This window comes from Plasmodium brasilianum, chromosome 13 (genome assembly GCF_023973825.1).
Source record: "Plasmodium brasilianum strain Bolivian I chromosome 13, whole genome shotgun sequence".
Taxonomy (NCBI): Eukaryota; Apicomplexa; class Aconoidasida; order Haemosporida; family Plasmodiidae; genus Plasmodium; species Plasmodium brasilianum.
Window position 1 is genome coordinate 77,130 of NC_090126.1, and position 13,432 is coordinate 90,561.

Below are 13,432 nucleotides of genomic sequence, written 5' to 3' on the forward strand. Positions count from 1 at the left end.
TTATTTTATAAATACATGTATGTATAATTTTTCTTTTTAATACAGAAGAAAAAAAAAGTTAAATTAATCATTTTTTCATTAATATTAATGTTATGATATTTTTAAAATTTTATTTTATATTATTTTTTCACTTTAATTGCATATTATGGTTTAATAAATATAATATTTCTATTTCAATAGGATCTTATAAAAAATATATTTCACTAAAATTAATATATAATAGGACAATACAAATCATTGTATACGAATAATGCCTTAGCTATATTCGAACTAAAAATGGTACTTTATGTTTTTATATTTTTGTAGAATGAAAGAATTTTATTGGTTCATCTTGTGGTAAAAATTCATAATTATCCTTAAAATGATAATAAATATGACTTTTTTATATTTTAATTAAACAAAGTAAACGTAGATTGTTTCTTTGACCTATAAAAACAAATTTTATTTACTTTAAAAAATAACTGTTAATATTTATTTTATAAAATAATAATTATGAGAAATATATTATAATCTATATATTTTGTAACATACATTATAATATATTCTTATTTTTTTTTTTGAAAATCATATATCATATTTTATAAATATATTAAAAAATAATGTCTCTATAAAATGTGTATTATTTAAAATTTTTTGATGAATTAAGACAACAAAGTCATCAGAACTAAATGAATTATTGAAGCCATTAAATGTTTTATTAATATTTATAATTACTCGGCTAATTTCATAGTGAAAACTTAAAAATGTACTATATATATATATATACATTTTTTTTTTTTAGTTCATTAAATGTATAAAATAATGAATTAAATATTATCACATATATGAAGAAAAAATATATTTAAAATTCTTCCTTTTTTATCGTAGTTTTTTCAAAATTGTTCACTTCAAGAACGTGTTATATATATATAAATATAAAAATTTTCTTTTAAGGTAGCAAAATTACATATAAATTTTCATAAAATTATATAAATATATGTATGCATATATTTATATATATGTTATAATTTTTCCTAAGGTTTATATATGTATTATATAGAGTGTTAATACCGTTTTTAAGATGTATAAATATATGTATAGTTTATTCTGACAGTTAATAATATCTTAAAAAATAAATCTTATTTTTAAAACAGAATAAAATTGAAAAAATGGATTATTTTTTTATAGATAATTTATAAATGCGTAACATTCATTTTATTTTATCATAAATATTTAAATATATTTTTATAAAATAGAATTAAATATAAATTAAATATGTATAATAATAAAAGGATAAATATAAGAATTTTGTTTTTCATTTGAAGAATGTACCAATATGCAAAATTAAAAATCGTCGAAAAAAAATACTACTAAAAATTATATAACACAAATATGTACTCTATATTTCATAGAATTAACCTTATCTCTAAAACTTGAAATGCTTTATTTGGTCTTGATTAAATGCATATAACATAAGTATATAGCAATACTGAAGGTATATATATATATTAATATTTTTCTTTCTTCTAGATATGTTATCACTTATAATACTCATTTATCTTGAATATATATTCTACAATAATTGGTTATGATTCTTCCAATCAATAATATCATAAATGTTATATAATTATAGTGTATATAACATTTTTCATTGAAGTATATTGTTTAAAAATAAATGAAAATATACTACTTGTATTTTCACACAAAATTTTTTTTCCTTTTGTTTCACTAACCATTATATATTGATATTTACAAAATATTTATTAATTTTTCTCAACTATTCTATTAATACTAGTAGAATCACAAAAATATATACTTTAATCAATAAGAAAAATAAGTGACATTTCTATATTCATCTAATGTTTTTTCACAATAACATTTTCCTTATTTTACTATAATACTTTTATAATATTAATTTTTTATCAATTAATCTACTATCTTAAAAACTTATTGAACTTATTCATATAGGATGTACATTTACCTACATTTATCAAATATAAAATTAAAAAAAAAGTAAATAAAGTTAAATTAATTCTCCTATTATAAAACATATAATTCAATAAATATACAAATAAAATGTAAAATAAACATACATAAAATAACTAATTTGAATTATTAATTATTTACTCCTTTTCTTATGCATAAATATTAGTAAGGTGTATCCTTCTAAAACAGTTAAAAAAAAATAAATGTAATATTCCATGTTACATTAAACAGGGTAAACTACTGTTAACCCAAAACTGTAAAGCGAAATGTTTAAATATAATTATATTTATAATTCAAAAGGAGCATATTCCTGAATAAAATTATTAAAATACACAAAAATGGCTCTTACGATTATCTTATACGATCTAAAACATCATAAATAACATATACCTTTTTGTGCCCTCCAAAGAAATTTATATCAATGATTAAACAAATTGTATTATAATAGTAAAAAGACAATGAATCGAAATAAATGAAAATTAATTATTTCATATATTATATGAAATTGCATGTGTTATCTGATTTATTAGGATTCATTGGTTTTTTTTTTGTAAATTTAATCTTAGCTATTATAAACAAAATATAAATTAAATGTAAAAAAACAAATTGTATTGTGATAAGATTGATTCAACTCGTTATTAATCTGTTATGTATATACAAACAAAAAACAGAAAAAAATGAAAACATATAAATAACCATATTAGTATATTCATTCACATTGTTTCTTCAAACGAAAAACAAGTTACGTTTATACTTAATAAGAAAGATTAATCTTCCATTTTTTAATTACTGCAAAAAACAGAAAATAAGACTAAAATAAAATAAAAATCAGTCCAGACTTTTTTTTTTACGATTACAAACATAAATTGCCACATACATCAATGAAAATATATAAACTGTTCTTTTATATATATTTATGAAGCTACATACATTTTTCAAAAAAATTTTGATATATACAAAATTATATATATAAATGATAATATTGTTTTATAATGAAAAGATATTTTAAAATAAAATGTGAATAAAATTAAAATATTCACATTTAAAAAAAAATTAAAAATGTAACTTTTTACTCTTGAGGATCAAAAAAACCCGTCGTCTGCAGGTCTACCTATTGCATCTCTGAAATTATAGATATGTTCGTTAATTGTGTTTATCAATTAGGAAATTATATATTTTAATCGTCATAAAATTCTATTTTATGTAATGAATGTTATTCTATGTAGTTCATTTTACTTTTTAAATGTAATAATTCTTTATGTTTTGCAGTTTTTCTTAGGATATAAAAAAGCCTCACTAAAACTACAATCCATAATATATATAATGATCCAAAATATTTTAATAAATCTCTAGTGCTCATAGAGCTTAGGTTATCATACAACAAATACATTAACATAGCGAATGCTACCCCAACTACTAAATGGAAGATAAATAAAGCAAAAAATGACCCATCATTTTGTTGTATACATTTTTTCATAAACTTAAAATCAGCATTTTTACTATACCTAACTACATTTTTATAATATATTTTGTCTAACATTCTTTTCCCATAATAGGTATTTACGTTATTATATTCAGAAGATTTACTTTTCCCTGCTTGTTTACAGCCTCCTATAGTATCTGACGCATACACTTTTGGCAATTTATTTTTTCCTTTGGATACCCTTCCATTCCTAGATATATATTTCTTTTCGTATTCGTCATTATTTAGAATATCTTTTTTTTCCCATACGATATTTGAACACTTTTCCTTTTTATACCTTGCTAGTAGGCGATAATTTTTTTTTACATAATTTTTCATCAATAACGTCCTTCTCATCCAAATATTTACAAATGTTACTCTAAAATAACAAAAGAAATATTCAAAATATAGAAAAATAAATAAATCGTAATATGAAATATCAATAGAAATATAAAAATCACAAAAATCAACAACAAAGGTATCTTTAATTAAAATAGGTCATACGGCATCACTATTAAAACGATATATCCACGTTAAAATGATAAATGTCTCGATTTTAATAAATAAGAATAGCTTAGATTTCACTTTCATACTGTATATTTTTAATATAGTATTAAGCCTTGATAATAACAAATTATTGACAATAAATATATTTTCATTGAAAAGGGACACTAAATTTTTTTAATAAAAAAATAATAATATGCATATAATAAGTATAATACATATTACAACATGGAAAATGTAACGGAACTCTAGAATTGTATTAAAATATTTTAACCTTAATATTATTCACAAAAGGCAAACACTAATTTAATAACATAATTTTAATGTATTAATAATTATATAAAATACTTAATTTTGTTATTTATCGCAGTAAAATAACTAAATAATTATTATACCAATCCTTTTCAAAATAAAATAAAAAAAAATATATGAGTTCTCAATAATTGAAAACATTCATTTTATATAAAATATACAATGTATAAAATGTGCATTATACAATTTTCTGTATATTAAGAGAATAAATGCTAATTATAATTATATTTCCTTACTAATAATTACTTTTAGATAAACATTGTATTTTGGAACAAAAGTTTATTATTTTTAAAAAACATTATAGTAATATAATAATAGTAATAATGAACTAAAATAGAAACATTTTTACAAATATTGTATAATTTTAATTTTAAAAATTGTAATTTTTACAGTTTTATTTATATTTGAAAAATCATTATTATATGATACCTATGTACTAAAAAAATATGAATTTTAAAATCAATTAAAAAAAATAGAGTTCTTATATTCGTATAATAAATGTTATAAATTATAATTTATAATTATCTTTTAATTTATTCCAGTACTTCTAAATGAAAATTTTTAAAAATTTCCTCTTTATATATTTTTTTTTTAATAAAAAGTATACTTTTTTAAGAAATATTAATAAAATTTAAAGAAAAATAAAAAGAAATGGAGATTAAAATTAAAATTGGTGTAAAAATTGTGTATACAATATAATAAAGTAATAGATATTTTTAACGAAATATATTTACCATTTGAATATTATATACGCGTTTTTAAATGTATATAATAAATAAAAATATAACATAGTAATTTTGTAAAATGTATGATTTAGTAATTTTACTGCTAATAATATTTGAAAAAATAAATAATTTTTAGTTAATTCATTTACATATACATTATATTAAAAACAGTTTTTAGAAATACAAATTAATGAACATAAAACTATATATTGATAAATATATCTATAACAGCAAAATTATTCTCTATTAACATATTTATATTTCTATATATTTTGGAGAAAGAAAAATTATAAATTACAAAAATATTATATAATTAATAATTTAATATAGATCATTTAATATAGAACTCAATTCTTTTCTTTTAAAATGTTTCTATTCTAAGGATAAACTTAAAAAATTAAAAAAAAAAAATATACTTAAAATTAAAATTTTTCTATATATATTGTTTTCAGTTAAATTCACTATAAGACTAGCATTTGTGAAATATCTTATTTAGTTTCTTATAGGTTTTAGTATATTTGGATTATGTCAATTTTTTACGTAGCTAATAATTTAATGTATAGTATAAGATAAACCAATTAAAATTTTACAATAACCTATATAGTAAAATTACTAAATAATTTATGGAAAATAAATGCATATATTATAAAATCATGATAAACATTTGCATATGGACACAACTTTTCCCAAATAGTAACATTCATTGTTGTAAACATATTTATGAGTCTTTTTCTTAAAAAATAATTATTTATCTGTATGAATTATTTATGTTATTCTTAAATTAAAAAAATAGTACACAAATACTCTAACTTCCTAGTAATATCTTAAAATTTCTTATTAATTATACATGCTAATAGACAATTGTATTCTTATATATATATATATATATGTATATGCATAACTCAATAAATTACACATATATTTACCATTATAACTTCTTTATATTTAATAAAAAATTTTATTGCATAATAATAAAACAAGTTAAATATAAAGCAATAATAATTTTCAATTTTCAAACATAATTTCCATATTTATAGTAGCTGTACACTATTAAAGATAAAAAATATTAATTTAAATATTAAATTTTTATTTAATCTAATAAATTTTATATTTTCAATATAATTCATATAGTGAAACGTAAGTTTTTTTCTTCTATAACAAAACAAAAAATACATAAAATGATCTCCTTTTTTATAATTTGTCATATATACTATATGTTTTACAATTTCGAAAAAGCTACACTAATATAATTTAAACACGATATCTTCTCATGTATTATGAAACATGTTACTGTTTATAAAACAATCATATATATAAATGTATAGTGTAAAATGGCAATAATTTTTTTATTCAAATGCAAAACATTAAAATTGAACATATTACTTAAAAAATACCTATGATTAAAAGCAAAAGTATGCCATTTTAACAATTTATTAAGAATAAAAGTGAGACCCTTAAATCTAAATAGATCCAGGTTTCTATAAGAAATTCATTAGTAATCACAACCATGAATAAAAAAAATACTCATGTTAAAAGATATGAAATTATTTATTAATTTCTAATAATTACATTAACAACTAATACAGCATTTTTCGCATTTTTTGTTTTGTTAACACTATAAAATATTCCAATTAAAATAATCAATGAACATCCATAATCTCTCTAATTTACTAGGACATAAAATTACTACTGTAGTAGTATTGAATTTACGAATATGTAATTTTTTGTCAACTACACCACCTCATCTGGAAAATTATGTTGTATTCATTAAGAAAGAAAGTTCATGGAAATATATAGATGAATACAATAACCCCATAACAACAAGTACTTCTGAAAAAGATAAGACGTGTTATTGATGTAGCATGTATTATATAACATATTATACTCAGTATTTTATTTAGATATGCTATTATTTTATTATATATTTATAATTCCCCACATACAATGTAAAAAAAAAAGACATTTTTTTAAAAAGGTTAAGTAATAAATATATTTTATAATATTTTTCTAATAAAATTTATTTTATATAATAAAAATTATCTTTTTCCTTTTAAGCAAAATATATGTAATAAAATATAATAAATTCGCTTCGTTTGATTAAATACAAAAAAGAACATTTATATTTTTAATATAAAGTCAACCATGTACCTGTTTAATTACGTTTACCATTAGTCATTTTATAGTTAAAGAACGTAAAAAATAGAACACATGTAATTTTTATTTAATAAATAAATTCTAATATATAATCAACAAAATTATATTAATTTTAATATTATATATTAATTTTGATTCAATATATACATTTTTAATAACAGTATATTTAACACACAAATATATATATTATGCAGTAATATTTAATTATTCTGCAACAATAAGTTATAATACAAAATGAAAACCACTATAATATTCAAATACACAAAAAAGCGAAAAACATAATTTATTATTGTTCGTATAAAAATAATGCCTTATACATATGTATATTTATAAAATTATATCAATAATAAGTATGACTATAAAGTACACAACAATAAAGATATTACATATAATACTTTTTACTAATAATTAATTTATATAAAAATACAAATTTCTTTTGTTTATTTTACTCTGTCATCAATTTAAATTTTTGATATTTTTCATTATTTCTTAAGATCTTATAAATAGCTATTATAATTAAGATTGATAACATAATGAAAGTTACTGCAAATAATAATATAAAAGCATGTCCTTCATTATTTAAACTTAGTATTTTTTTAAGGAATTGTAAAATCTGATTATCTGCTCCACTACTAGCGCCTGCTTCTCCAGAAGTCCCGAATGTACATGACATTGGTAATCCTATTCCCAAAAGAAAAAAAAAAAGAGCATAAAAACCGCATATCTGTATCTTCTAAATCTTATTTTTTTTAAAGCTATATTACAAATTCTCCTTTTTTTTCAAGAAAAGTATCATAATTTTTTTTTTTATCCATTTCTTTTGAAAATGGAAATGTTTTCCATCAAAAATTCCATTATTATAATCTATAACTTCTGTATAGTATTGCGCCTTATTTAACATACTTCTGTTTGATTGTATGCTCTTTCGTTTTCTGCACATTTCGTTTTTATATATTTCTTTTTGATTATTTTCTTCATTATTTGTAAACGTTTCTTTTGAATACACATTATTTGAATCATTATGCTGTTTATATTTTGCCAGTATTCGATAACATCTTATATCTAATGTTTCACTAAGTTTATAGCTTTTATCAACAGATTTGTTGAACGTACACTAAAATAAAAAAAATATATTTGTTTTATAAAAGATAAAAAATTCACGCTACGTAAAATTATTAATAAAATAAAACATTAAAAATATAAATAACTTAAATAACTATAAATTATATAATTGTACCAGCTCACTGTTAAAATGATACATCCATGTTAAAAGTATAAATGTAGAAATTTTTATAGAAAAGAGCAGCTTAATTTTATGAACCATTATATAGATATTAAATATTTTTATTAATTCAAAAAGAAAATAATTAATAAAAATATAAAATGCATCTAATGACAAAAGATACTATATTTATTTAAAAAATTTTATTTATTACTGTTTCATAAATATATAATAAAAAGTATATATCTATAATTGATTTTACCACATACAAAATAATATAACTTTTAAAATATATTATATATTTTTATCATAATATTATTTAAAAAAAAAAAAAAAATAAATTTCATTAAAACAAAATAATTTGAATTTATTCACAAATATTTAAAGTATACAATATACTTCATATATAGCAATAATTAATCTATACGTTTTGTTTATCAATTTCAGAATAAACAATTATATATGCTATTTCTTATTATATGTAAATATTGAATTCATCTACTATACGGAATATAGAGAATATATATATAATGTATCTCTCTGTATGTTAAAATAATAATTACTGATTTAAGGATATTATCGTATTAATAATTCAAAAATTTCAAACATTGTATTTTGGAAAACATATTTATTTTAAATAAAATATTATTATAATAATAATATTATTAAATGAAAGAAACAACATTTTGTTTTGCGTTAATTATAAAAAGTGCATTAGATTCCAATAAACAACTATATTTTATTTGTATAATATTTTTTAAAATGTAAAATTTATACAGCACTACTTTATAAATGAAGATATATGTATTCTAAAAGCAAATAAGGATTGATTTTTATTTTCGTAAATAATTTTTGAATATTACAATTTTTAAATAAGATCAAAATGTGTCACTATATTTAAATTAAAACTCTTATATTTATGTACTTAGTTTTATAATTTTTTTTAAATTATGTATATAATTATTGGAGTATTAATATAATATTGTAAAAAAAGAAAAAAAATTGCCTAATGAAAAAATTGTTACAAAGATATTACTTTATTCACATTAATTTAAGGATACTACAAATGAAATAAATTTACAAATAAGAAAGGATAGCACTGTAATTTACTTAAATGTATGATTTAGTAATTTTTCTATTTTTATCTTTAGACGGATATTTTATATTTTATATATTTTTTATAGATACATGAAGTCAAGAACAAATTTAAACGATCATATAATAAATAGGCATAAATATATAAACAGTAAATGCTTTATTGAAAATATATTTACCAATAAAAAAATATTATAGTCCAATATATATATTCCGTAGTACTAAAACATAACAGTGATAATTATGAAAACATGATATGCACAGATAATTATTGTAATTATCTGATATATAATATTTATTATTGTTCTTTTTAAAAAATTTTATTCCTACAATTGAATAATTAAATAACTAATAGGTTGAAAATATTACAAATACTAATACTATTATATTTTTATAATTTTACATTATTAATACACTCATAGTAAACTTATTAAGACACATATTTAACTAGTTTATATGTTTCCATACTTTTATCGTCTAACATTTTTCTAATATAATATTTTCATGTAAATATATAAGGAAACTAAGTTTTTAAATGTAATATAATAATTATATGTAAATATATTATAAAATTAATTACGCAATATAAGCACAGTAAAACATATAATTGTGCTAAAAAATTATTAAAAATACAATTTTTCTGTTTGAGCAACATTTACGATAACTAAATATTTTTTGCTCCTATTTTTTTAAAATATTTTATATTTTTCTATATTATTTGTGTTTTTGCTAAATTAAGTAATAATATATAAATAGATTAATATCTTTATATAATATTTAATTTTATACTTCTTTAATATGTAAACCATAAATGCAATGTTCTCTTATATATATATTTTATTAACGTTTTATTATTATTTCATTCATTGTAGATTCAATATTGTTTTTTGCAATATTAACTTCTGAATTTAATTATTTTACTAATGCATTGTGTTTTTCATTATGGTTTTCAAATATAAAAGCATTTAAAATAATTCTTTTTTTTCCCCTCATTAATTTTGTATAAAAAGAAATTAACATATTCTTACATTTACAATAGTAATTTTACAACATTTTTTTATTTTTTAACGATTACAAATTCTTCATATACTTAATAATAAATCATTACACTTCTTTAATTAAAACATCTACAAAAATATAAGGAAATTTTTTTTAACAGACACAGTTAAAACATATGTAACCAAAAAAAAAATTAATGTACATATGTATTATTTAAAAAAAAGATACTCTTTCTTTTTAATTTAATTTTATTTAAAAAAAAAAGTGTTATCAATATAAACTTATTAGTAATTTTCAATATAAACTACATATATTTCTATGCATCTATAATATAATATTAATCATTTACATAATATATTATTGGACATAAAAAATGAAGAAATATAAATAAAAAACACAGATAGATTATTATATAAAAGTAGAAAAATTACATACTTCTTCATTACCCGTAATGATAATATACCTTTTTCCATAGATATGAATGTATATAAAATTTTAATATTATGAAAAAAAAAAAGTATTTATGCATATTATTTTTTAATATTTGATTACATTTAATTCATTAATTTAAACGTTTAATACTGTAAAAATTATAAAATATATATGGTATATTTATAAATTTCCCATATAATATATATTTATTTAATTTTTTAGATATAAAATTAACTCTACTATTAAGGTAAATAATAAATAGTTTACCTTTCAATTAATTGTTGATATTTAGTATTAATATGTTATTTAACTATTATAAGTACCTGAAAATTAATAAAGGTATTATATTTATATTTTATTTTTTATGTCAAGCAAAAAAATAAAAAATAAAAACCCGTTAAAAAAGAATTTACAACGTAAATTTAACACAGTTTATTTATCATAAAACCTATTTTGTATAATGAATATTATGTTTCTTTTATAAATATATATAACGTAAATTTAACACAGTTTATTTATCATAAAACCTATTTTGTATAATGAATATTATGTTTTCTTTTATACAATATATATAGGTACTACAATTCAACGAAATACATCTTTATCGTGTCAATAAAAATAAATGTAGACGTATTTACTTTTATATTAATTGTAATAAAATATATTTCAAATTATGCCAACAAATATTCATTTTAAACTAGAGAAAAACAAAAACATAAAAAAAAGTATTTTTATATTTAAAATATAAATTAACGCAAACAATAAATAAAATTATATAAATTGTTCTACTTAATATTAATTATAATGCCCGAAGACATATTTTTCGTACGAATATATGAAAATATACAAATATTTGCAGTAATCCATAATATTCAATTTGGATAAAACGATACGTTAAACTAAAAACCAAAAAATATTATATATTAAAATTCATAAAAAAAATAAGATTTTTTTTTACTGGTGTGTATCATTTAGAACAGGTATATGTATTTACACTTATAACCATTATTCAACTATGAGTATATATTTTATGAATACAATTCAAAATATTACAGATAACTATTCATATTGAGTATTTCATTACACATAAAAAAATATTACTTATTATTCATTTTACTTTTTCCTGAACTTAATTTTTTCGAACTTTTTAACTTTTTTATTATAATAAAAAACCGCTGATATAAATATGATACCTAATATGAATAAAGGCACAAAATATATTAGAAATCCAAAAAAATATCGCACACAGTAGTTAACAGTTTTAACGCTTTTCTTTACCAAAACTTCTGTGAACCATTTTAAAGATGGTTTATTCAAAAAATCATATAATGATTTTATTGCTGGGGACATATTTACACCTTGCACATTTGCTGCAGTTGAAACGGGTGAAAAATGAAGTATCACTTTAAGAAAACCATATGTAAGTCCATATCCACAAAATTTATCTAATATAAGAGATAATGCTAACACCAAAAATAGTAACAAAGGTAAAGCAAATCGTAATCCGCATTTTTTAAATATTATTTTTTTATAAACATTATCACTAATTGTACTGTTGTTTTTAAAAAAATATTCATAATCAAATTCTTTGAATATTTTTTTTTCTAAACGGGAATATTTTTTTGTTTCAAATATACAAGATTTATTTTTTGTATATTTTTTATGACTTCTTGTGTTAGTTGGTAAAATTCCATTTGATTGTTCCTTTTTTCATTCATCACATTTTTCATTAATAGGTATATTATTATTATTTTTCACTTCATTTGATAAACGATAATTTCTTGAACATAATTCTCTATGATGATTGTAGTTAATATCAAAAGTTTGTTAAATTCCCTCTGAAAAAAATAAAATTAGTAATTATTATGTATACGATTAAATAATATCATTCTAAAAAACAGAATTATTAAAATAAAATACAAAAAATATAAATAATACAAAATTCCTTTAAGTTATATTATTATACCATATATATGTAAAAATGACATATCCAACTTAAAATGACAAAAGCAACAATTTTAACAAATAACAATGACTTAATTAGTTGTTCCATAATATATATCTTTTATATTGTATAATATGCCGGAAAAGGATATAATTAACAATAATATAATATACTTTTAATGCTAAAGGACACTATTATTATTTATTTATTATTTATTTAACTATTTTGTTTTATTATATTTTCATAAACCCAAATTTAAAACATGTATATGCAATTTCATTTAAAGCAGAGACAAAGAAAAGTAACCTTAAAAATATATACTAAAATTGTTATATGAATATTATTTAGGAGAATGTAAGTTTATAAAATTTATTATAAATTAAGTTCCATAATAAATATTCAAAATATATAAATTATCTATTTAATATAATAAATGAATTTAATAATTATTTTTTTAATTTACAAAATAAAATAAAAAAAATATATATGATTTCTTAATATTTCGAAGTTCGATGTATATATATGATATAGAATGTATAGAATATAGATAATAGATTCTTCTGTATATTAAGTGAAATATTAGTTACTTAATTGATGTTTCCTTATAAATTATTATA

The 13,432-nt window shown here is 18.1% G+C and overlaps 3 protein-coding genes across 3 annotated transcripts; all 3 read right to left on the minus strand.

The window, feature by feature from the left end:
• Positions 1-3,178: 3,178 nt before the first annotated feature.
• MKS88_004733 (uncharacterized protein) lies at positions 3,179-4,018 on the minus strand (the record flags this gene model as incomplete). Its single annotated transcript, XM_067217934.1, has 2 exons — positions 3,179-3,806; positions 3,960-4,018. 2 exons carry the CDS (start codon positions 4,016-4,018, stop codon positions 3,179-3,181), a joined length of 687 nt encoding a protein of 228 aa, XP_067071116.1.
• A 3,864-nt stretch (positions 4,019-7,882) lies between these two features.
• Positions 7,883-8,446, minus strand: MKS88_004734 (uncharacterized protein; the record flags this gene model as incomplete). The annotated part of the gene is made up of 2 exons (XM_067217935.1): positions 7,883-8,236; positions 8,360-8,446. The coding sequence occupies 2 exons, from the start codon at positions 8,444-8,446 to the stop codon at positions 7,883-7,885; spliced, it is 441 nt and encodes a 146-aa protein (XP_067071117.1).
• Positions 8,447-11,967: 3,521 nt separating this feature from the next.
• On the minus strand, positions 11,968-12,923 carry MKS88_004735 (uncharacterized protein; the record flags this gene model as incomplete). The annotated part of the gene is made up of 3 exons (XM_067217936.1): positions 11,968-12,063; positions 12,149-12,474; positions 12,866-12,923. The coding sequence occupies 3 exons, from the start codon at positions 12,921-12,923 to the stop codon at positions 11,968-11,970; spliced, it is 480 nt and encodes a 159-aa protein (XP_067071118.1).
• Positions 12,924-13,432: the final 509 nt, after the last annotated feature.